Source organism: Dipteris shenzhenensis, chromosome 14 (genome assembly GCF_047967505.1).
Source record: "Dipteris shenzhenensis isolate YYH24624 ecotype China chromosome 14, Dip_SZ_1.0, whole genome shotgun sequence".
NCBI lineage: Eukaryota > Viridiplantae > Streptophyta > Polypodiopsida > Gleicheniales > Dipteridaceae > Dipteris > Dipteris shenzhenensis.
The window spans coordinates 30,593,303-30,620,362 of NC_141609.1; the positions used below are offsets into that span (position 1 = coordinate 30,593,303).

General features: G+C 42.1%; 2 protein-coding genes across 2 annotated transcripts; one reads left to right on the forward strand and one right to left on the reverse strand.

The window, feature by feature from the left end:
- Window positions 1–16,820: 16,820 nt before the first annotated feature.
- On the reverse strand, window positions 16,821–19,806 carry LOC147894458 (tubby-like protein 4). Its single transcript, XM_087385144.1, has 9 exons — window positions 19,132–19,806; window positions 18,861–18,972; window positions 18,564–18,743; window positions 18,417–18,472; window positions 17,948–18,044; window positions 17,719–17,805; window positions 17,477–17,569; window positions 17,256–17,323; window positions 16,821–17,165 (listed from the first exon to the last, which is right to left on the reverse strand). Exons 1-9 carry the CDS (start codon window positions 19,680–19,682, stop codon window positions 17,090–17,092), a joined length of 1,320 nt encoding a protein of 439 aa, XP_087241270.1. The 5' UTR covers window positions 19,683–19,806; the 3' UTR covers window positions 16,821–17,089.
- Window positions 19,807–25,730: 5,924 nt separating this feature from the next.
- On the forward strand, window positions 25,731–26,322 carry LOC147894459 (uncharacterized). The gene is made up of 2 exons (XM_087385113.1): window positions 25,731–25,881; window positions 26,108–26,322. Exons 1-2 carry the CDS (start codon window positions 25,731–25,733, stop codon window positions 26,320–26,322), a joined length of 366 nt encoding a protein of 121 aa, XP_087241239.1.
- Window positions 26,323–27,060: the final 738 nt, after the last annotated feature.

A 27,060-nucleotide genomic window follows, 5' to 3' on the forward strand; every position in this document is an offset into this window, starting at 1 on the left:
ACTGATGCATATCATAAAGTAGCTTATGCAACCAAGCTACCTCACATGCAGCCATTGCTGCACCCCTGTACTCAGCCTCTGTGCTCGACAAGGCAACTGTAGGCTGTTTCTTGCTGCTCCAGGTGACTGCAGCACTCCCAAAAGAGAACACATATCCACTGGTAGATTGTCTATCAGAAATACTACCAGCCCAATCAGCATCAGTGTATCCATGCAACTGTATCTGAACCCCAGCCTCATAAAATAGTCCATATTGCAATGTGGACTTCACATACCTGAGTATGCATCTAGCCACATCCAAATGCGGTTTCCTTAGAGCCTGCATAAACTGACTTACCAATCCAACAGCATAGCTTAAATCTGGCATGGTAATAGTCATATAAATCAAACTTCCTACTATGCATCTGACATAGTAGGGTCTTCCAGAAGCTCACCTGCATCTGTGCTCAGCTTCACATTCTGCTCCAAAAGAACTGAAATAGGCTTACAACCTGTCATCCCATATTTGGATAGCATGTCCAATCCATACTGCCTCTGCAAGAGCTGTATCCCACTTGGTGATCTAATCACCTCAATGCCCAAGAAATAACGCAGCTCTCCCAAATCGTTCATCTCAAACTTCTGCTTCAATAGCATTTTCACATGAAGGATATCTTCATCACTATCACCTGTGATGATCAAATCATCAACATAAATGACAAGCAACATAATCCCTTTCTCTGTTTTTCTCACATAGAGTGAGAAATCTGCCTTGGAAATTTGAAAACCAATAGTGACAAGATACTGTCCTATCTTGTCAAACCATGCTCTAGGTGCTTGCTTCAAGCCATACAAGGCTTTCTTCAACCTGCAAACAAACTCAAGATGAATAGCATGAACATAACCTGCTGGCTGCTCCATAAAGACCTCTTCTTGCAAATCACCATGCAAGAAGGCATTCTTTACATCCATCTGATGTAAAGACCATCCCTTTGATGTAGCCATAGCAATGACTACTCTTACAGTTTCCATCCTTGCAATCGGACTGAATGTTTCTTCATAATCAATGCCATATATCTGTGCATACCCCTTGACAACTAATCTTGCCTTGTATCTATTCACAGAACCATCTGCATTGTGCTTGATCTTATAAACCCACTTACAGCCAATTGCATTCTTGTTTTTAGGCAAAGGCACCAATTCCCATGTAGCATTGGCTTCCAAGGCATCCATTTCTTCATCCATGGCTTTCTCCCATTTTTCATTTCCCATGGGTTCCTCAAAAGAAGTGGGTTCTGGTTTGTGTATCACTTTGACCATATAGGTATAGTGAATGGCTGTAAATCCATCATATTTTAGCCTATTTATAGGATACCTAGCTCTGGTAGACCTGCGCAAAATAGGCTCACTTCCAGGTGCTCTCAAAACATCCCTGGTCTTCCTTACTCCAGGTGTAACAATAGAAGGAATACCCAACTCATCATCAATGCTCTGTTCTGAGCCACTGGATTCACCATCCACATAAGAGTGACCTGCATTCACATCAAACATGGACTGATCTACCTTCTCTTTTCCTTTTTGTGATACCTGTGTACCACTATTTGCATTGCTTTGAGGAGATTCTCCTGATCTCAATCTGCCTATCCATGGCAAAGTATGTGAGCCACTGCTAGAGGACACTGCAGGTCCACCGATATTTTGTGATTGCTGTTGTGAATTCTGTGCAGCATTACTACTTTGTGCATCTACATTAATCATCACATTTACTAGTTTATACCAGCTGCTCATCTCATCAAAAACAACATCTCTGCTCATTGTAAACTTACAAGAAGAAGGGTTATATCATCTATACCCTTTTTGCTGCAGAGAATAACCAATAAAGATGCTCTTCTAAGCTTTTGGATCCAACTTGGACCTCAACTTGTCTGGCACATGAACATAGGCAATGCAACCAAAAATTTTCAAATGAGAAATGTCTGGTTTCCTACCAGTATACATCTCCTCTGGCATCATGCCATGTATTGCTGCAGTGGGAGTCCTGTTCATTATGTAAACTGCTGTAGCAACTGCTTCAGCCCAATAATAATCTGGTAGATCTTTTTTATTTAGCATGGCCCGATATACCTCTCCAATATGCCTATTTTTCCTTTCTGCAAGTCCATTTTGCTGTGGGGTATAACTGCATGAATATTGCTGCTTTATGCCATGCTCCTGCAGGAACCTTGCAAACTCATTTGAGAGGTACTCTCCCCCTCCATCTGACCTTAGGCATTTTATTTGCAGGCCTGTTTCTTTTTCAACCATAGCTTTAAAAGCTTTGAAGTGCCCAAACACTTCACTTTTCTTTTTCATAAAATACACCCAAAGTTTTCTGCTGAAGTCATCAATAAAAGTGACAAAATAGTGACAACCTCCAATAGATGCAGCTTTAGTAGTCCACACATCAGAGTGGATTAAGTCCAATGGCTTTTTACTCTCTTGAACATGCCTAGGAAATGGTTTTCTTGCCTGTTTTCCAAATTGACAGGCCTCACAAACCTTATGCATTTTTGCAACCTTAAATTTAGGCAATCTTGCAACAATATCTTGGGCTTGCATTGACTTAAGTCGCTATATATTAACATGACCAATGCGTTTATGCCAGATATCAATATCTGCAACTACAACGGTCCCATGTGCAAACATTGCTGCACTCAATTCAGGCATGTCTGCATCCAACGTAAACATCTTGCCCTTCTTCTTTCCTTTTGCTATCAAGCGATCGTTATTTTTCATATCCTCAACAAAGCATCCATGAGGATTAAATCTGACCTGCAAGCCTTGCTCAACCATTTGACCAATAGAAACCAGGTTCTTGGTGATGTTCGGGACATGAAATACATCAGACAGGTATTTCTTTTTCCGATCCTGCATAGACAAAGGAATTTTACCAATCTGCACAATAGGATGTGCAGTATCATCACCAGTCTCCACAAATCCTGGTTTTTCCATTTTCCTTGCATCTTGCATCCATTCTGCATGACTTGTCATGTGGTTTGACGCACTTGAGTCAACATACCGCACATCATTTCGTTCTTCTGCACTTGTCACAGAATTGGTCATATGCTGCACCATAAATAGATGCTCATTTCTGTCATCACCCTGTCTACTGGAAGATGCATAATTGCCTTGCTGCAATTTTCCATTCATAATGTCATTCTACTTTTTGTAGCAGTCCTTAGCCATATGACCCATTTTACCATAGTAGTAGCATTCAACATTGCTGTTTGCATTTTGGCCTCTCTGCCATCCACCATGGCCTCTTTGGCTCCCCCTGCCTCTAGAGTTACCATGTCCTCCTGCATAGGACTAGTTTTCTTGAGTTTGCTGCATATTCTGATTTCTACCACGGCCTGCAGAGATTGGCCTCCTCTACCTCTACCTCTACCTCTACCTCTTCCAGCATTTGAGTAGAAGACAGTTTCTTTTGAAGTTCCTCCTGAAGAAGATGCACCCCCATTTCTCTGCTCTTCAGAAATTAGAAGAGCAAACAACTCTTCAAAATCAAGAAATTTTTCACGGATGGCAATGGATGTCCGAAACTGTGCATAATCCTTTCCTAGACCATTCAAGGTCACAGAAACTAGATCATCTTCCACTGGCAACCCAATGGAAGCAAGTGCATCTGCAGTTTTCTTCACCTTCATGTGGTAGTCATTGATGCTCAAATTTTCTCTCTGCACATTGTGCAACTCCTGTTTGAGCTGCATTTTCCTGGCTTGCGTATTTGTGCTGTACATTTTTGCCGAAGTATCCCATGCCTCCTTTGGCGTACTTGCATCCTGAATATGCACAATCATAGAATCAAAAATTTTGATAGACAGCCAGTACATAACTTTCCTGGCTCTTTCATGCCATCCTTTAAATGCCTGCATTTCCTGTTGATTGGGAACATTAGGAAGAACTGGTTCTTCTTCATTTCCTGTAATGAACTCCCAATAGCCTTTTCCCATAAGGAAATTCGTCATTCTAAACTTCCATGCCTGGAAGTTGTTCTTGTCAAGCTTTTCTGTGACAATCTATGAAAGAGAATCAGACACCATCACAGAATACTGAAATTATTCTGTCACTGTGAAAAACACAGCTTTTGCCTCACACGGGCAGATCTGCAAAACTGACGAAAGTGGTATTTGACCACATAGTCACTTTCCTAGTGACGATTTTGCATCAACAGGCAACAAGCATGATTCTGCAACTCTCAATATCTCTGCACACAGGCATACGATGCAATTTCAGCGGCACCTTTTCATCAGCAGTGGTCGCACAGCAAAAATAGGGCCTTTTTCTGAGTGCTTGCAAAGAACTTCCGCCTTCAAAATGGGCCCCGAAATGGCCTCGAATCAGAAAAATAAAGTCACCACACCCTTCGCGGTGTGACTTCAGTTGATTTAATTGTCTCCAAATTCTTAGTTGATTGCTCAAGATATTTCTGCATCATACTTTGAAGATGTTTAATGAAGGCTTTTAAGCCTTTCATTTCATCTATGTCAAGTGATTTGTTTTTTGCAAGAACAAATCTAGTTTCCTCCAATGGAATTATTGGTTGTAATAAAGCATATGACTCACTCCATAAATGATCTCCATCTACTGAGTAGTGCTTCCATTGCATCACTGGAATATTGTTATGCATGTGAAACCGAAAGTAGTGTGGATTTGTGTGTCCTATTAGGGCATCATCTCCTATTTGTAAATGTGGCTCTATGAATGCTCTCCAATCTACCATCCTCTCTAAGATAGCCACTTCTGATTCTTCCTTGCAAGAACCTCCAATTTTTTTCCCAATTCAAAATAGCATATCCTCCATTGTCAAAACATCCATTGCCTTCAACTCACCAGAGATAACACTGAAGATTTGATCTATGTCTTCATGTGTATGGCCGACAAGAAGAAATCCAGCTTCCACTTCTTCAAATATTTTCAAACCAACCAGCATAGAGCATAAAATAAATATATATTATTCTTGTTCTCTCTCCAACAATTATCAGCTTGTATTCGCAATTTGTATTCGCAATGTGTTAAGTAAACATCTGTGAGCATCTCTGACCTTTCTTATTGCTTTCATGATTGATGTAACAACCTGGTTACTATCATGGTCATGCAAACTATCAATCCATACATCACAAAAGATTCGGTATCCATGTACTAATACTCCACATAAGTGTGTTTTTAGTCCACGTTTGCCCTCCAATGCCGGTGGGATACATCTATATCATGGCAAAGTGGTTGTATTCTTGTCCAGCCATCAATGGTGATGCACATAGACTTATCGACATGTGAAATAGCTTCCTCTCTCCAAGAAGCATACAACTTTCGAGCATCCTGCACATGACGTAAATGGATTGATCGCCATTTAATATATCTTCCTCGCTGCTGCTCACATTTACTATGTTCAATGGCATTTTTTAATTCATCACATGTCTTACATTTTGACATCCTTTGCTTTGATGGTGTCTTGACATGGCAAAAATCTCTATGCCAAATTTTGTACAAGGTTGATCATGAAATCATGCTCTCGTCTCTGTCTTGTAAAGTTTTATTGACAGTTTCTAGGATGACCTTCTTTGTCATTCCCAAAGGAAGATGTTGTTGGCATTCGACACATCCATCTAGCATTGTTTATTAAAGATGAGGCTATGGTAATGCATGGTCTTCGAGAACTTGCTTTAATGTTGCGGTTGCATTTATAGTGCTTCCATGGCATTTAAGCTTGTAAGTATTTCCATGAATTATATGAACCACTTTTTCTTTCACCTCTGCCAAGATGGTCCAGTATGTGCCATGTGATAGTCCAGTTAACCATTGATATCCTCGATTGCAAATGGGTCTCCCATTAACCATGGGTTTCAATCTAGGTTTACAGTGTCTTGTGCTCAAATCTTGATTAGTGCCTTGATGAAGAAAGCATGAAAACTCTTGAAGAAGATAGTTATGTCTATTAGGCACTGTCTTACTCCAAATACCAAGGCGTATGGCTGCACAATCATCTTTTCCAACTTTTCTAATGCAAAGTCTCTTGCAACAAACTCACATAAGCATCCTTTCCATATTCTCCTCAGATAGCATTACATGTCTCTTTGGTTCTGGAATTGATGCCATGATTCTTCGCCTCTTCTCACTCACATACTTTCTTTTTGTAAATAGTGTCTTGCGTTTTCTAGTTGTAAGACCATCAAACCTCGAATCCATTTCCCTTGAATCTTCATCTTTATAATCAAATGTTATGTGGGCTTGAGAATTATTTGATACCTTATAATATCTTGGAAATGGGAATCTGGTAGACATGTCCATTGATGTCAATTTGTTGCTAATGCCTCTTGAATTTTGTGGTTGAACTATTTCTCCTTCGTAACTCAAGATTCTCCCATCTATATTCTCTGGCATGCTAGCAACAATATTACGAACAACATGACAAGTCTCAGATTCTCTGCCCCTTTTGCCTTGTTTTTGAGTGGTAACATCATGATCATTGTCACTAATATCATCAATTCCAGTTATTGCATCACTTATCCCATCGATCTTTGCATGTATTTTTCTTTGTGGTCCCATCTTATTATTCTCAACACAAGACAAGTCTTCTATATTAGTAAGTATGTTTGAGTCACTTGCAACACAAGACAAGTCTTCTATACTAGTGAGCCTGTTCGAGTCAATTGCAACACAGGACAAGTCTTCTATACCAGTGAGCCTATTCGAGTCACTTGCAACACATGACAAGTCTTCTATACCAGTGAGCCTATTCGAGTCACTTGCAATACAAGACAAGTCTTCTATACCAGTGAGTATGTTTGAGTCACTTGCAACACAAGAAACCTTTTCTACATCAACATCTGTTACTATAATGTCCTCAATACTTGTGAGCATGCCACTATGATACTCTTGATTACTACTATAGATTCTTATCAATTTGGATCCCATTTGTGTTATAGTCTTTTTCTTCTGATAATATTCTGTTGTGTCTTCCATGACATTAAAGGAAACTGTCTTGGGCAAACTTGATTTCAAGAAAGCTAACCCCCATTTACAAGTACTATGAACTTGTAGTTGAGACGTAGTATTATGGATGTCTAAATGTGAAGTACTATCCATTGCATTTTGAATGACACCTACACTAGTCAACTTAATTATCTCCACTATACAGAGAAAACTCTGAGCATAGCCCTTAAAGTTGCCAATTGCTAAAACTTCTCTGAAGCAAGATAACATCTCTACTTTTTCCCCCTCAAAATAAGTTTTCTTGATATCTTGAAAGTGTGTCTTTGAAACAATTTCGTCTTGGTCCCAGAGTGTTCTGTGTGCTTGCATATCAAATATGTCACATTGTAAGATATCTCCCAATGTTTCAAAGTCTCCATGTGGATATTTTAAATGTACTTCCATATTTACATCGTTGGTGATTATCACTACACATCTTCTCTCACCACAACATTGGAAATGACACACATTCATAGGATCAAGACTATGAATTCGTCCAAAAGCCACCACTTCATTCTTCTTATATAACACCACATCCATACCCTCTGTTAGGGTGAATACCTGTTTTATGTACAAAAATAGATTAGCAACTCAAAATGAACATAATAAATAATCATTGAGCTTATTATTATTTAATAACTTCTATATCAAAACTAGCAGAGAAGGCATTAAACCTAAACCCTACATCCTAAACTTTAAATAATTAATACCACCGTAAATCCTAAACTTTAAACATTTAATTCCTAAAGCCTAGACCCTAAATCCTAAACTCCTAAACAATAAATCCTAAACCTTAAACCCTAAACTCTAAATCCTAAACCCTAAATCTTAAATCCTAAACCCTAAACCCTAACCCTAAAATACAACCAAAATTTAATGAATTTTTTTAATTTGTGCAACAGGTTGGAGGATATATCCAACCTGTTGCACAAATCAAGAATTTTTCTTATTTGTGCAAAAATTTAATATACAGTTGGGGAATATATCCAACCTGTTGCACAACTCAAGAATTTTCTTGACTTATGCAAGGTTGGATATATCCCCAACCTATTGCTCAAGCAACAGGTTGGGGGGTATATCCGAGCAACAGGTTGGATATACCCCCAAACCTGTTGCTTGAGCAATAGGTTGGGGTCACCCCAACCGAGGCCTATTATTGGATATATCCCCCAACCTGTTGCTCAAGCAACAGGTTGGGGGGTATATCCAATCTATTGCACAAATCAAGAAAATTCTCGATTTGTGCAACAGGTTGGATATACCTCCCAACCTGTTGCTTGAGTAACAGGTTGGATATACCTCCCAACCTGTTGCTTGAGCAACAGGTTGGGGGGGTATATCCAACCTGTTGTACAAATCAAGACAATTCCTTGACTTTTGTAATAGGTTGAGTGCACCATTAACCTATTCCACTTGCAACAGTTTGGGGGATATATCAAACCTATTGCACAAATTGAAAAAAATCATTAAACTTTGATTGTATTTTAGGGTTAGGGTTTAGGGTTTAGTATTTAGGGTTAAGGATTTAGGGCTTAGGATTTAAGATTTAGTGTTTAGGGTTTTAGGTTTATGATTATGTTTTTAGGGTTTAGGGTTTAGGGTTTAGAATCTAGGGTTTAGGGTTTAGGATTTAGCATTTAGGGATTAAAGGCACTATCTTGTATCTAAGGCCCAAGGGCCGATCTTTTTTAATAAAATATATCCACATTCTCTACACTATCGTATTGTTGTGTATTCTCCATTTCTATGACTGAAGTAACTAATCATTTTAATGTAAGTTTTGAATTCTGTCAAATCCTGAAGGAATTTCACCGTCATGCAGAAGGGAAAAGTGTCTGGGACGTCGCCAGGACCCTAGAAAGCCAAAAACCTGCCAGAATGCCCAAATTTGTGCCGTGGCAGGTTTTGGGCTTTCTAGGGCCCTAGTGACATCCCAGACACTTTTCCCTTCTGCGCGATGTGCCAGAATGCCCACATTTGCATCGTGGCAGGTTTTGGGCTTTCTAGGGTCCTAGCGACGTCCAGAACACTTTTCCCTTCTACGCAACGGTGAAATTCCTTCAAGATTTGACAAAAATGAACTTTCGATACCCAGAGTTGTTGAAAATGATACTAAATTGGCTAGAAATGTATTAAATTAACACAATTAAAATGATGGAGAAAATATATCATCAATGACTTAAACAAAATACAATGGAATTCATGTCGAGCAACGATAACTTAAAACAAATCATAAAGACATGTAGTCATGTATCCATTTAAATATATGTTTATATATACAAAAGGCCTCACATGCTATCTTTCTTCTTGGCTAGTTCGAGTACATCAAGAATAGGGGTCTTTGAATCCCCTAGTGGATTCCTAGATATAAATCTAGCCGCAACAGCACTAACATCCTCCTCTCGTACTGCCAAACACATAGTTGTTGCCATCAATGCCCTGCCATGAATGTTCGATCCAAAGGCATTGATAGCAACCAGGCGGTGTACCAATATGACTTTGTCGGCATTTCGAGTAATGTTGGAGTATCTGATAGGACACGACAATGCCTTGCACTTTAGCAGCTCCGAAGGACCTCGAGGAGAAAATTTGATGTGAAAGACCACGATATGCTCTGTGACTTTGCCAAGGTAATGGGCCAAAGAATGAGCTCACCCAAATGTGCTACGAACATTACCCCGTCGAGATGAGAATTCATCAAGCTCAAATGTGTCCTTCAACAATTCAACAAACATTAGAAGACCGACAAAACAAATTATACTAAAAGAACATCAAAATAAAAAATATTGTTCGAACTTACCACTACAGTGTCGTCGGCTTCTATCCCTTCCTCATTTGCAATGTTGATGGAACCAGGTGCTGTGTGATGTTCCATTTGGGAGGTGGAAGCTTTCTCCTGACCTGTGTAGGAGGTGGAAGCTTTTGCATGAGAGGGTTGTGCATTGTATACGAACATGTCTGGATCCTTCATTGAAACCAGCGTCGTCAAGAGAAAGTCTTCCATTGTCTAGTCTTTGGAACCTAAAACCCTGAGATCTTTGACACTTGTGTCAACATCGAACCCTGATAGGACTCCAAGTGCCTCATCCTCTCATAGTCCAAAAATAACCTCTATGTCATGGAGGAATTTCTTGCTCTACTAGGGGCTCTTGAAGTAGGCTCAATGCATGAGCTGCTTCCATCTCCTCTGTTACATCATCAAGACTCTCTTCCATGTACATGTCCGAGTCTAGTCTAGGGATGATCAGATCAGCAGTTCTACTAAAGGGGGTGCTAGACAATGAGGCTTCTTCCTCTAAATTTCCTTCTTGGAGAAGGAAGATGAATGTCATCTCCCATGAAAGGAATTTGGTGCCTGTATTTCCTGTGATCCCCGTGCCTAGGATGTCTTGAACTTCAACTATCCTAAACCCTTCGTCTATAAGCTTGTCACAAAAGCGAGCCAAGCGCTTTACAAACTTGGGTTCCTCTACGAATAGATACTTTATGTAATCTATGGGAGCCCATCTCTTTGAAAAGTGGTCAAGTGTATAAGCAAAATTTGAGAAATTATCTTGCATGTAAAGGATGAGATCTGAGAAGTCATCCTTGGCTCACATATATGTGCCTAGGACATCTGAAGTCCTATCAAACACTAAAAATAGCTCTTCCTCATGATCTGCAAATGCAGTTCGTGAGATGAAGTCATGGAACGCAATTCTAGATGAATCCATGGCAAATAGTAGTTGATGGAGGGAGTAACTTTTGAGGATGGGAGTTTCTATAGCTCTCTAAACGTGAAAGTGAGAATGTGATGTAAAAAGGGCTCTTACCCCTTAATATATATCAAAGCCCTAAAGATTAAAATTAATCATAAAATCCCCAATTTTTTTGAAAAACATTTACCATGAACTGAAAGGAGAAAACATTAAAAGAAATAACATTTTCATTTAATTGTCCATTATCTTTTGAAGCAATAACTAGGATTTGACAGACAAAAAAATAAATGTTGGGCTAGTCAAACAGATTGTTAGCAATCTTCAAAGCTGCAGGAAGAATGAAATTGGCATTATGCATGCACTTCTCCACACGACGGCTGATCTTACCACCATTTAAGGTAAAGTAAAAGGACTCTGACATGCCGTCCTCCATGACCAATAGGTGTTCTCACACATCCCTTATAGCCCATTGCGACATGACATTCACATTCTTGACGTCTCCCTCTTCAACATCAATAGACAAACTTACCCCCATATTGTCTTCATCACTAGAGTCTAGGGGAAGCCACCAGCCATTTGTTTTCCTGCAGTGCTTGTACTGAAAAGCTAAATACAACATTTGGCACGTGACAAATGGTATCTAATAACCATATTCTTTACATGCGTGACATTGAAACACGTCACCCTTTTGGTCGCCTAACCTGGTTTCCCAATTCATCCCAAGTAAATCTTCAAGAGCATTTTCATCTACACGCTTGCAGGACCACATAGTTTTTGTTCTATGCATATGTATATTCTGAAATAAAGAAGCAAAAATGTGCAGAGGCATAAACCAAGATAACCTTGCCCATTTGGATCCAAATGTAAACTTCATGGCCATGCCCACATCCTTTGCAATCTTGTCCTTGTACGATTGCAATGTCCTCGAGTCCACATTGCTGCAATCCATGTCTTGAAGTTGTGGTGGTGCAATGGTTTGCAGACAACCATAGCTTGATGATGTCGTTGGAGTGATGTATGTTGCATTATACCAATACACATTCTTCATTCGCAAGGAGGCCAACTTCTCCCCGGCATGCATTTCCTTACCTAAATCCTCATGAATCATAGTGAACTTGCCTATGAATGATTCAACTGGTTCCCACTCCTCGAAGTCCAAAGGGAAAACATCTGCCACCATGAATAAGATCTCTTAGAAACAAAACACAAAATTTCCAAATGGACTCATTACACTTACAGGTGAAAAAGGTACATAGATAGAAAGGCTCACAGTGTGATGGTATCCTAGATTGATTGAATGATGGAGGAAGCTGCATATCTTTTCACATGTAAACATGTTGTACTTTTGCGAGCCATCCTTTCTTCCCAAACTTGAACTTCAAGATGCGCCCCTTCCACTCATGCAAGGTGTCACCTCTCTTGCTGTTGGTAAGCTTATAAGGACCTCGGGCCGATCCTTTCATCACTATCCAGTCATTTAAGCTGTAGGTGCAAGGGATCCACTCATCCAATGTATTTTTGGTGTTGTGGAAGACACAAGGGGTCACAACATTGTGTGGTCTTGTAGCCTTGCTCCTCACCATGCTTACAGAGGTTGCAATAGCAAGAATGGGACTCCTACACAGGGCAATGCAACTCTAATAAAGGCACAAAAGAGGGAGGAGAGGGACAGAGCAGCAGCAACAGAGGGACAAGAGAGGGAGAAGGAGAGGGATAGAGCAGCTCCAACAAAGGCACAAAAGAGGGATAAGGAGAGGGACATAGTAGCAGCAACATAGGCACAATAGAGGGAGAAGGAGAGGGACAAAGCAGCTCCAACAGAGGCACATGAGAGGGAGAGGGGAGAGAGAGAGAGAGAGAGACAGAGAGAGACAGAGACAGAGACAGAGAGAGAGAGAGAGAGGAGTTGCAGCAAGCAGGCCAGAGTAGGAGGGAGCAAAGAAAGAGGGGGAAGAGGGAAAATGCATGGGATTTGGTTCAAATGGAGTGATTTGGCAAGCTGGACCAGAACAGTGGTTAGGGTTTTCCCCTAATGCCTTTACAGTATGGTGCAATTTACACCATCCTCAACAGCTAAGTGCTACGTGCTAACATTTCTAAGTGCTAAGTGCTAGCATTACAGAGTGCTGAGTGCTAGCATTGAAGAGTGTTAAGTGCTAAGTGCTAGCACTCCTAGCAGAGTAATGCTAGTTCATAGAGTAGGGCGAGGTGGCAAGTACTATTGGCATATTGGTTTACCCATGTGAAAATTTGTTTGATGGAGTTGGGACCATCAGATACAAGAATGTATGAAAATGACTCTATAAATGCTAAGGTCACCACTTATTCTAGTAAAGATCAGTACTTGGATAGATCAAGTCATTTATGAAAATCACCATGCTAGATGTGTCAAACCTACCTCCAAGTCTACCTAGCGATATAAGAAATTTGACGTTTTCAAAATTTTACTTCTCAGAGGCATCCGATCACAAGCCAAAACTCAGGTTAACAGTCCCATGGGAGACACAACACAAGGAAGCCACTAGACACAGTCCCATGCAAGGCAGCAGCACGTTGTAGACCACTTCCAACATCCCTATAGCATTAGAATGCCTCATCACTTCTAAAGTAAGAAGAGACAGAGATCAAAATGGCTCAAGAGAAAGGAGTCCACTCCTTCAGCAGAAAGAGGGAGGAGAAAGAGAGCAAAAAATCTTGATGGTACACCCCTCAACACAAGTAGCGAGAGCTTAAGCTTTAAATCTTGTTTCCTTTAGGAAGCCAAAGAATGCAATCACCTTGGGCCAAGACTACTAATAAATTCAAGGTAATTACTTTGGTTAATTATTGAATGTTTTCTATAACAGATGTCACAATGGCATGCGAAGAGATTTCGAAGGAGGATGCTGAAAGAACTACAACATAATAGTTGAGGTGAGTATTGATACTAGTTTAGCTAAGACAAGAGAGACTCATCTACACCGATGGGATCCACGTCAGTCCTAGCTATAGTTACATCGACGATGTTTACTTCATCCACTGCCACATCTACAATTACAGTTACATCTACACCTATGATAGGTGGTCTGTCATTGACCTCTCTTTCCTCTTCAGTCACATATTCTCTATCTGATTTATCACTTGTGTCACCCTCACTGGAGGCAATACACACATGTCCACCTTACTTAACTTTTCTCTCAGCTCTCCCTCTCAGCCAATCATCTCTCCCACACCCTACTCGGATTATATCACCCCCGTACCCCACAGGGAACCTTTCATCCATATCTCAGCCATCTACATTTCTTGCCCAGCTAGCTTGATCACCGCCTACCATCTTTCTCCAACCTCCTACGTTTGTAGCTCAACCTTTTCAGTTTTAGCTAGGACAAGGATTAGCTGGCCCACCAAACACCTAGGAGGCCCTATTCATAGAGACTTCAATGCGAGGATAGGGGCACATCAAGTTTCACTTCTTGACTTCAAAAATGATTTTATTATGTTACCAGACATTGACCTAGAGGATGCAAGTTTGCTACAAGTCTCAGCTACATGCGAGGCCCTATCACATCTTATGGGCAGGCATTGCTAGATCTTGGCAAGATGCATAATCTCATTACTTATAATGGTCTTGACAAATGGCCTTCCTCGTGTGGCTTTACTTGCTTTCATCACGGAGGAGGCTCCAACGTCATTGATTACATCATGGGATCCCCTGCCTTTGATATGCCTTTACCTCTCGCACCATTCCCTCTTGGGGCGGATCACACTTGCCTCTTCTTCCGTATCTCCATACCTCGCCTCACAATATCCTTCACTCCATTGTACTTATCAAGACATACATTTCAACTGTAGTCTCTCACTTAGGTACTCAACATGCCTTTATAGACTCCTCGCATATGTCAACTTTATTCCCCTCCTAGAGGATCGTGCTACCTTGATCACCCGCTCACTCAATGAGGCTACACTTCATGCCTTCCCTCACACAACTCGCACTACCTACCCACCACCACTTGGGACTGTCCCTTGCAACACATGGAACGATGATGAGTGTAAGGCTTCATATCGGCAACTTAGATGCAAAACCAAACAAAACCTTCCAACCAAACCTGACACAATACACGAGTATCGCTGATTGGTTTATAAGAAGAAACAAGAATTTATTCACCATAACAAGGAGGAATTATTGAACATGTTTAGTGACAACTACAAGGACTTTTGGCAAAGATTTCCTAGAGAGACGGTCCCCTTTACCCCTCACCGACACTCAAGTTTGTTATGATTATGTATGACATCCCAAATCAGCACGTTCCTAACCTCTCATACATACCTTATCCTACTTCCTGTACACTCTTCACTACAAGGGTGTTAAGGACGTTGTAATGAAGCTTCATAACAACCAAGCAAAAGATCACAAGAGTCTATGCATTGAATTCATTACACATGGGATTGACATCCTTGCCTCGATCCTAGCAAAGCTCTTTAATGAAGTTGTTTGCCTTAGCTTATCATGCACTTGGACTCTTAGGATTATCTCACCCATCCACAAGATAGGGGATCCCATGAACCCAAGGAACTACATGACCATTATAATTAGGCATGTCATGTCCAAGATTTATGCATCCCTACTTGATTTTGAGATCAACCAATTTGTAGAGATGCAAAGCATATGGACAAGCCGAACCTCAACATGATCATGGGACTATGGATCACATTCTCACACGCACACGTGTTATTCAAGAGGCGAGGGACGGAGACAAATGGTTTATTGTTGCTTTGTGAATTTCCGCAAAGGGACAAGCCTTTGATACAATTCCTAGAGCCCACCTCATGAGCCTCTTGCAAGACTTGGGCTGAGATCATGTAGGCTATTATGGCACTTTATGAGAGAGTCTCAAGCAAAGTTCAAACGGCGTCTAGATGGACAAATGAGATCTTGAGTACGATTGGGATCAAACAAGGATGTCCTTTATCACCCACCTTGTTTTGCCTCTACATCGATGAGCTTGAGGCAGTTATGTAGACACTAAGGGGAGATTGCTACTCTATTGCCAATACTCTGATTCAAATATTGCTTTATGCAGATGATGTGGTACTCCTATTGTCCTCAGCAAAGGGGCTCTAGAGGCACTTAGATGCACTATAGTCTTTAAGGTCAACCTTGGCAAAACTAAGGTCGATTCATCATATACCTACTTGGGGGTTTTTATCTTTTTCAGACCTATATTCACCATGAGATTGGCGATGCAAGCCCGCTTGAGCCTTGGTCTTTGATTTTCTATGAGATCAAAGGTTGTTATCCCAATTTCTCACTTTTTTAAATCAAAGGTGTTAGGTTGCATTCATTCCCGGGCCAATTTGATATCGCAAGTGCCTACTCCAATCTCAGGTACAAGAGGAGGTTACCCCTATAGACTCTTCACAGAGCGGAGTTCTTCCAACCAAACCACATAGACTCCACTCCTACAATTCCTAGGCATGATCGAACTCAAGCAAAGAGTTGAGGCACAAATTACACTCAAGGGACATTCCTTCCATGTTCAAAGTTGAAGCGCGACCAACTGGGGTGATTGTCGCCCTAGTTAGACGTAGAGCTGCTACCAAGAGACAACGTATGATTATATCCACAAGGAGCCAGCAACACTCTGTATCTAACTTCATGCTACCACTCCCTCACTCTTAACAAGGGGGGGACCATAGTTGGTTGTATTCAAGTTTCTCAGCCTCATACCCACCGATCTTTCAATAAACTTTCGTTCTTTCACACACAGACACACACTATGGTTTGACAAAAATCCATCTAAGCTGGAAATTTGTTTAATATAGAGCAGAAAAATAAAATCGCACCAAGCAAACATTACTTAAACCGATTTGCCCAAGCTTCGAAAAATAACCTTTTGGCTTATGAAATTCTTAGAAACAGATACCACCTAAAGGATGCGATTGAATCCATTTTGGTCTGCTTATCAAAAAAATGATCATTGCAATTTTCCAATAATGAAGAAATAATCTCTTGCTTTGTGCTTTTTATGCAAAAGAGAAAAATGATTACCAGCGGAAGCTGAGATTAAATCCATTCTGTAATTCAAAGACTGATTCAGCAAGTGCTACTTTTAAATGCAAGTACGTAAGATCATAAAGTTTTGATAACGAGTAACAATCTCTTTGCTGATCTCTTAAAGCAAAGAGATTGGCATACAGCCTGAGGGCTGAAACTAAATCAATTTCATACATTGATTATCCCATTCTCCACTTTCGTTTACAAGAAGAATTCTTCAGCTATACGTAAGTTGGTGAAGGCTTGAATTGTTAACATTACAAGCTGCACTCCATTAATATCGGGTCCCAAACTTGTATCAAAATTCTTAGAATTTACATGCTATAGATCTTTGAGGGTTTAAAACTCGAAAAATATTCGATGCCCTTTAAACAGTACAGCATAGCTTCGAATCAATAGAAGCCAGACAGATGCCAAAGGCCTGATATGCAGTGAGGGGGAAACTGCAAAGGCAATGGTTGAGTGTTTAGCTACGGCATCACTAGTGACAATGATGATCCTATTAACAGCAGACAAAATAAAAGGATTCTTACCGATACTCCATAGTATACTTGGAGTTTCCAACCTTCCCATGCATTAATATCACCTGTTTCCCATGTTCCTACAGAAGCAGTTTGATTCAAAAATCAGGCCAGACAGCTTTCTTCGTGGTGCTCCCTATGCCTAAGTAGGCCAAAGATACTTCACCATAAACATAAATCACAAGAGAATGCACAATCCACTTCTCGGAATACAAAAAGTCAGCGACCTGCACCTCCATTATCAGCTGAAAGTTTTTTGCAGAGGCTTTGATTCTGGAACCAGGCCTGGTCCTGTCTCGGAAATCTAGCTCATATCGTCTCGTCTCCTACATCAGAAAACGAGAACCTTTCTCAACACTTTAACAAGGCTTCCATGTGCTGAGTTATCTTTCTTATCAATTTAGGCACATTGCAGATGCCTTAACACTGTTAGAGAACCTACTGCCAATTGAGACTCAAAATTCAATATCCTCACCCTATTGTAACAGGGTTTACGTGAGCACAGTTCGTGCACTTTGCTCAGATTTTCTTCCCAATCTTTGGCAAGTCCATTTTGTTCATGCTACAGGTTACATTGCAAGGATTGACAAAGTGAATGCACAAAGTCCATTGACAAACTACATAAGCTAAGTTAATGAAAATTTTAATTAATTCACACCAAGGGACGAGAATTTCACTGTTAAATAAACGAGACAGAAGACTACCTGTGTGGCATTGGTTATTTGTAGAGATTGGTATTTTGGAATGCAAACTCGCATGACTCTGAAAGTTCCTGTCAATGTTGTTACTGTCGGTTCAAACCTAGCACACCAAAAAGCCGAGTATACTGAAGTTAATTCTGCATATTACTTTCAGCAAGAACAGAATTTATGGGATCTGGTTTCAATTGCTCGATGTATTTGCAAGAACAAACATGAATCTTTAAGGACACACAGAGTATCCTCTCAAAGATTCCAGCAGCACACTTTATGCTGGAAATCAAGAAGGCCAAAGTTTGCACTAACTTATCCAGCACATCCCTACTTCTGTCAGTAATTAGCTATTACCTATTTCAGAATTCTCTGTTTCAGGCACCTTAATCACACAATTTGTTTATAATTCTGTACGTATTTTTCTGAGGTTTCCAAAAACATGAAGCAAAAAATATGCAATGTAAAAGCCGAAGGATCTCACACCACAACGCCAAGAAGCTGTCTCGCTCCATGGAATTGGCATTCAGGAGTAATTGCCTGCAATCGAGCACACCATCCCACATTTTATCTAGTTCGCTTTCGAGTCTCAAAAAACACTTAGTGAACACTTCAACAGCACGACATATACCTCATCCCAAATGAGGTAGCGGGATCCCACAAGGTTTGATCTGACTCTTCCCAGGAAGCCATCTTCGCATTTAACCGACGACGTTCCAGCTCCGTTTTGACCAATGATAAACTCTGAATGGCCTGCTTTCCTTCTATGTCTAGCAACCGCAAGTTTGCGGTCCTGCCTTCCATGGCCTTCCTGTGATGGTTGTAAGCGATTCAAAGTTAAGAGTCATGGCATTCAATCCAAGTGCCCGATCTGAAATTACATCAGGAAACGAGTTGAGAGAAATATATATTCCTGAAAGAAGCATACATCAGTGTAAAGCGAATAAACGACGGGGCCGTCTATCCCTGCCTCTCTCTCGTGAACAATGTAGCATGCACACCGCCCTACATCCAACGGCAGGGGTCTACATAGCAAAGACCTGCAAACAAATAACTTGTTAGAGATACTGAAATTTTTTTAATAAGCTGCAATGCAGATACATGACGATTTCGTGTTTGCAACCCCCCGTCCAAAGGAGAGCAAATCATGCAAACAAATCCTAATTTGCAGCAGCAAGAACTTCGAAGACTTTGGTAACCTGTTCGCCAGGGTGGACCAAGAAGATGCCGGGGCAGCATCACAATCAGGATCATCGTCCCACACATGTAGAGGACGGTTTGGAGTGGGAGGAGCAAAAAGCGGTGCTCTTTCATCCAACTCATTGAGCTCTGGGCATGCTGGAAGAAGAGCCCCGACAACCTCTTCGCCATTTCGCAACTTCGGAGGCTTTCCGGAGACATTTTCAAGTAGAGGATGGAGCGGTTCTCGTAAGCTTCCATCTTCGCTTCCTAAAACCGCATTTCCACTCTCCGCTCGACGAACTTTGGCACGTTCAACTGAATCGGCGCCCTTCTTGTTACCAGCAGATGACGGAAGAGGCTTGAGAGGCGGCTTGTTCTCCTTCGGAATCTCAATGTTATTGTCACAAACGACGGAAGTCCCACGGCAAAGGTGCAGGCCAACGGAACCGGGGGGGTACGTCTTGAGGCGTTCATGTTTATGGTCTAAAGGCGAGTCGGTGAGGGGGTTGAAGGAAAAGGATTTGTAAAGGTGATGAGGAGAAAGGAATGATCGTTTGAATCGTGACATTGAGAGGCAGAGGGGAGGTCGAAGAGTGGAAGAATTGAAGGCAAGCTCAAGACGCTATGGAGATGGAGATTAAAATCTGCGAGAGTAAAAGATTGTACGAGAGGATGTAAGAACGAACGAAGAAACAAAAGGATGACGGAATTTGGCTACTAGAGAGGTGACTATGGATTTTATAAAGAGCGGCACAAAGAGAGAGAGAGAGACTCGTTGCATATTCAAAAATTGCTCTCTTGGAAAAAAAGTTCAAGGACGAGTGTACTGTTTTGTTATGAAATGCTTGTTTTTCCACTTCACACCAAATTTCAAATTTTGAGTTCCTGCATAAAAGTGATTGTACAACAGCCTTGCCTTCTTGCTCAATTCACATCACATGCACAGGATGTTACACACAAACTTACACACTTGATGGGACACCCATTGCAAAGAGAGAGAGAGAGAGAGAGAGAAAGAGAGAGAAAAGATTGCAACTATCAAATAAAATAATCTTTCTTTCCATGAAAAATAATCTTTTTTTTAAATTTATTATTATTATTATTTATTTAGTAGTAAAGGCTTGGACTTAGCCCCTACAAGAAAGCGCTTTCCAAGATTTTCTCGTGAACCCGACTCGAACCGTCAAGGGGATATAGCATTGGGCATACAAGAGGATTGGAGCTGATGGGACACACACAAATTGTAAAGGAAGATGACACATTTGGGTTTTTGGAGAATCGATAAATAATCCTTTTTTTAATAACAAAATTTATAGAAAAGGGCCTGGACACAACACTACAAGCAAGCGCTTTACCCCCTAAACATTACTGCAACTAGACTCCAAACTCCACCTCCTTGGACTTATCTCCCACAGTTCCAATGCACAATATGGAGACCAGCCTTAGATCCTTCTAGGGAGACGAGCTTGCCTTTAGCTAAATAAGTAATCTTTCATTCTTGAAAGAAGAACTCTGTTTGAAAAACGCACGCTCTTAGGGAACAGAGCTTATAGCTATCCCATCCCAATGCAATAGAGCTCACACTATCACAAATAACAAATGGAGCACTGTGAAGTTGTGAATCAACAAAAAAGAAAATGAAAAAAATATATGAGCAAAACCCTCTCTCTGCACTATGGAGCTGTGTGCACGGAAAAGGTAATTTTCAGCAAGCTTATTAGTAGAGACATTGAAACAGTTTGCAAGGTAGCCAAAACTAAAAGAGAGAGAGGCTCTCAACAAAAGGAATGTAGGAGGACATTCCATCCTTCTTTTTGGGGAGGAATTCCATAAAAGGAGATTTTGACCTCTTAAAATCCTCCACCTCAGATAATCACCTAGAAGCATCTTCTCGCCTTAGACAGTGAGTTGAGAGTCGATGGTGACATGCCACCACACAAATTGGTGCCCCTATACCAAACGATGCTTTGCTCAAATCAGAGAGAGAGAGAAAGAGAGAGTGGGCACAACCAATGAGTTAACTCGATCTTTAAGGGAGAATCTCAATTTGCTAAATAATGGCAAGCTATCGGGGGAGAAGAGCTTTGGATACGATAGCAATGTGGAGCTTCTTCTATTAAGGAAAAACTAGCTAGATGTACTTATAAAATTTAAAAGCAAAGAAATTAGTTAGTAGTGGAAAGATGAGAAAATTTTGTCACATTCATTTGACTCTCCCTTAGTTTAGGCGTGCAGGATAAGTAGTGCTTTTGGAACACCACTCAATCTAATCCACTCTGCGTCGGCTCTTTCTAGATTTCTCTAGACCGCCCTACACAATTGATATAAATAGACGAACCTGCTCCACATGCCTTTGCCAGCTTTGCTTACGCTCTGCATGGTTTGTGATTCATTGCAAAAATGTGATTCGCCCTTTGTAGAAAAATGGACAGGAACATGTGGGAGGGGCAGTGTTACGCATGGTTCATATTGTGTGTTCGCCTAATAGGGGACTGCTAGGAGAGGCAGTATAATAGCAAGGAATAGTGCATGTGGTAGAAGATGGTTGCAAGTAAAGGGACTACAAAGTCTGGCCACACGTGAGGAAGGTTAGGGTGAACAGTGCATGCAAGAGGAAGCTGAAGGTGGGATGGTGCAGAAGGGAGAGAAGGTTGGCCATTTTGGAGTCCAAGAGGGGAGGCAGGATGCCAGGGAAAGCCTAAATTCCATGGCTGAGTGGCAAAGAGAACGGTAGAAATGGAGCATTAATTTGGAATTACATGGCAGAGTGGCGATGAGTAACAAATAGGGGTGGAAGACAGGTGTGGACTTACGCCGGTGTGTGGAAGCTAACCAATAGAGGCGTAATAGCGGAGCACTTAGCATGCACATATTCAGAGGGGGGGAAGCCCTGGAAAAACCCCTACGAAAGGTGGCCAAACACGTGGGCAAAGCCCAGGCCTACACTCAAAGAGTAGAGAGAGAACTATAAGAAAACATAACTCAAACACAAGACTAAGTCATCCAAGCATTGGCTTTCTAGAGACTTGCCTTGCTCTAATATCTTACTTAGATCACACAAGGCGGATTTAACCGTTCCAAAAATTATACCCTCTCTGATTCCTGGGGGAGTATATTTCCTAAAGATTACTTGATTGACAATCCAAATGGACTAGCAAACAACCCCTCTAATGACTAGAGCGTCGTTGTTCCAACTAGAGCGTTGGAACAACAATGCTCTAGTTATAACTAAGATAGTTGTACATTTCTTTTTCTTCATTTGTACAATTGTTCTCTATTGAAATAGAATTCTCTTCTCTCTGAAAAAAAAAGCTAAATAAAAACTTTTTTGGCTAGTTTTCTATGTCAACCAGTTAAAACTTGTGGATTTTACACAAAATCATTAACTCATATTTTAGGCTCAGTGCACATGCGGTAAACGATGCACCACTGATGGAGCTGTCACGCATTTCGACGCAGGGATGGAGCGCCATTGGTGCTCGAATTTACACCTCCCTTTTGGAGGTTGCAACTTTGAGCATTTGTGCTTTATTTCGCATCCAACCAATAGAGGACTACCATTTGGCTTTAAGCATTGTCTTCAATGCTGCTCCCGCAATCCAGAGCCTCTGAGCAACCAATAAAAACTAATTTGCAACAATACAGCTCCCTGCAGGTACTTAGCTCGTCCACAGATGCATTAAAGATTGTCCTTCTGGCTCAAGCAACTCTCCTTTTAGTTCACGCGAGAGAATGGATTTGGGGCTTCTCCAGAACTCGCACCAAAGGCGCATTTGTGGCCTCGTGAACACTGGCTCTTAAAGGTGATGGGTTTGTAAATTCCTTACATTGGATTACCCAAAATCTTCGTTGGTTTCTTACACTAAATCAATCTTAGGGTGTTTACAGGCCATGCCCGCCCATGGTGCAATGAATGCATATGGGCCGTGGGTTTGCTTGAGGGAGGCAATTTTGTCCATCCATGATTCCGTGGGAGGTGCGCATGAAGCTCAAGTCTGTAAGGGCTAGTGCACACGGAGAGGATTTGGATGCGCCCTACTCTTGTCCACATGCATTAATCTTGAGGACGCATGTAAGCGCCCTCAATACTCTAACTCACACCTTCAAATTTGAAGTTAACAATTCCGCCCCAGGACCAACCGACAGCCTTTCAAGAAAAACCTTCGCATAAAGGGGGCAAACGAGAGGCAGAGCCTAGCAGCACAACCGGTCGTCTGGGCAGCAACAGTAAATTCGCGTCAATAAAACTCTTAGATTGACAGCACCCTCGAATGCACACCCAACTTGCAACTAGTGCTGCGTATTTCTAGTCTCGTGTGCATTGAGCCTAAACACGCGTAGGTGGTGTTTTCAAGAATAGCATGCAAAATAGAATAAAGGGCAAATTTAGTTCAAGTACGAAAGTGAAAGTGTCCCTTTTGAAAACAATCTAGAATCTATGATCCATCAACACATTCAACAAGGTGAATTAATTCAATGGGCCTGTCCCCTAGCCAATTTTGAATTTAATGTGGTTGATTTTTGGATGTTCACTGGAAAAAGAGGGGGAAACTTGAGAGAGAGAATACTGAGGAAAGTATGAAAGACTCGAGTGAAACTCGAGTAGAGTCTAAATCCCAATTTCATTACTAAGACCTATCCTTCCAGCCAAAAAACTTGAAAAAGGAAGTTATTAACTGCAAGTTTGCAGTGTTGCTGAATCCATTCCAGAATCCAGTGTCCAGATTCAATGCAGAATTTCAACTCTGCGCATCACGTGCTTTCCGCGAATCAATCATCCAACCAAGCTCTCTTATTTTTGGAAACTTGTACAAACGGCAATCTGCATTGATTTCAACCATTTTTACAATTTACACACTGCACAGTTTCAAGTTCACAAGTTTACTCTCTGTGTACACAATTTCGGACAGAGCGCAATGCACTCTCTTCCACAGTGCTCAGCTTATTTAAATTTTGTTATCCAGATTCCATCCAAGATATCCTCCACGGCAAATGTCCGATTCCCGACGTCCCAGTCGGAGTCGTCTCCGTGGACCGTAGTCTTCCTCGATTATTACTGCATAGACAAAAGCATAGACAAAAGTTACAAAACCCCTTCCATAATACCAGGCTACCAGCTCCACAAAAACTTAATGTTTTCGCTTTTAGTTTGCTGATATTACCAATTTATCAGTTTTCGTGCTTGAAAAGTCCAAAATCCGATGTGTGTTCTGCCGCCGGATCGCCCATATTGCTTCGACATATTGCATCAAATTGCATCAACCGATTCACCGGACTAATAATGGCCGCAACTTATATGATTCCCGAATAAACAGAGAGCACTCAATGTCTACAATGCCTTTTATTAATTGCCACACCGCATTTTGTTTTTTGCCAGCAATCCCATTTTCCCTTCGTGCACGCTCTATGATGGGAGAGCTCCCTCAATTTCCTTTTTCTCAAAACCCAAAAAAGGAAGATATAGGTCTAACCAACTGCAAAGGGGCTGACAGCCCATGGTCTACGTCCATACAACAACCGTCTATCATCATGAAAGCCCAAAACTATTAAGATCAACAAGATACGAACCCACCAGGGAATAGACTAAGCCGCCCATATCTGCAAGCAGTTCGCGCAACACAGCCACAACGGTATCTTCCCGGTATCCCATCCCCTCACCTTGAGATAAAACAAGTGAGTTCCACAGCAAGCCACAAGAGTAGAGGGCAGGCCTCTGGTGTCTCCTAAGACCGCCAGCTTCCAGTTTGTGGTAAGTCAGAACCTATTCATCAACCCAGCTTTCCATATAGCAGCGCCAATCCTACACCACAGCCTTCTAGACACTGGGCAGTGGGCATGGCAGTAAAGATGCATAACGGGCACAGAGGGGAGCCTTTTCACCATCTGGGTAGCCATTTATGAATAACTTTTCAGAGCAAGAAAGTGGTTTTTCCCATCATACCATGCTTCCAGATCTCCACAAACCTGTCCTTCCAGATCGGAAGATATAGTTTAAACAAGGGGGAATGTTGATGCAAGAATTTTCAAAGATGCATCATTCAGGAGGCCTGCCAAAAAAAGAACGATATTCGGACAAAAAGCGTAAGTGGTAACTTATAACAACACAAATTGTACTGACAAAACTCAAAGCAACCGCAAACAAAGGTGCAGTAAAAGTATATTTCTCATCGAACGTAGAACAAGCAAGCTTGACAGCACAAGATTATGGGGGGCTTACTGAACTGCGAGGCTGAAGAGCTGTGAGCTTGGTGTATGAGTGCCAACCTCCGCCCTTGTCAGGTGCGCGCCTCGAGGACTCGAGCTAAGCGCCCGCGATGCTGTGAGGACGAACCGGATGTCAGGTGAAAGCGAGCTCGGTGGAAAAGATGACAGAGGGGAGTCTGAGCGCGGTAATGAGCCCGAAGGCGACTCAGAGGCCAAGAACCAGGAGGACTCGTCCTAGCCTTCGTACCTCGAATCTCTTACCAAACGCTTTGGTGGTGGATTCTCAGAGATCGACGACGAACTCGCCAAACGCCTCCTGGTGGCGGAAGTTGAGCGAAGAGCGCGGGAAACGGCTAAAAAGCCGTGGCATTGCGAGAACGGCAAGCCTCATGCAGTGGTATGCAAACTCGACATGCCGGACGTTAAGCCGGAGCTTACCAGGCTTGCGAAAGGGGGCGTATACCTTTTCTTTACTGGCCGAATCCCTTCTCTGCGGGAGCTGGAAGACCTCATCACATTCGAGTTTGACATCCCTCCCCTGGGCTACTCAGCCCGTTTCCTCGGTAAGTGCTTCTTCCTTCTCCGCATGGCTTCAGAACTTCTTCTTCGCAACGAACTGGTTGGGCGTGCCTTCAAGTTCGCGGGGGCGGCGGTGTTGGTTATTCCATGGAGTCCAGAGTTTAGCATCGACGAGTTCCTGTTTCACGAATGCCCGGTTTGGATCGATTTTCTTAATCTACCTTCTGTGCTTGGCGAATCGGTGGAACGACTGGCTGCGACTCTGGGAAGAGTTTTGGTGGTACCGACCTCTTACCTGCGAAGAGTTTGGATCCTATGGGATAGGAGCCAAGAAACTCCGGACTACATCCGCATCGAACTCTCTGGGGGAGCCCCGTTTGCCCAACAAGTCCGATTTGGAGCATTCCCGGACGCTTGCTACATTTGCAAAGAGACGACTCATTTTGCAAGAAACTGCCCCCGAAGAGCAGAAAACATCAGATTAGCCAACGAAGCCAAAGAAAAGGAATCATAGGCCGACGAAGGTACCCTCCAAGGATCCGCCCCAACGGCCATCACCGCAAGAGAAGAGTGCCGCGACTCCTCGAAGCTCTGGGTAGTTCGATGAGAGGGCAGGCTTGCAGGAACCAGACCTTTGGAAAGTGGTGGGGCGCAAAGGAAAAGCAAAGATTGCCCAGCCCAGTGAGCTCGCCTCCCCGGCAATCCCCCCGATTTCAGCCCCCGAATCTATGGATACCGCCAGAATACAAGCCTCTACCCATACCAAGACGCAGGGGGGCAAAACTCGCCCTCCCCTTCAAGAGATGCCGGCAGCGAAACAGATCCCTAACCAGGCCGATCCGATGCAGATTGAGGAGGACATGCCAGATGCCAACAACAAGAAGCGCGCCTTGGAAGAGTCGGAAGTGGGACAGATGCAGAAATGTGACTTCCTCACGACCCCCCGCACCCTGTCTAAGAAAATCAAGGATGCTGCAAGGGCAGCTGGACAAGGTAAGGAAAATAGGTTCCATTTCTTGCGTGATGCCTGCAAAGCTCTGGCAAGCTAGCTCGACCCACCCGAGCAGAGGGAGCGCAAAGGTGAAGCAGATTCCCGTCTTCTCCTGGAATGTGCGAGGAATCTGTAACCCGATTAAACAGAAGGCGTGCATATCGGCAATCAGACAGGCCAACCTGGATGTTTGTCTTCTCCAAGAGCTGAAATGAGGCCTGTCGGACCAGTT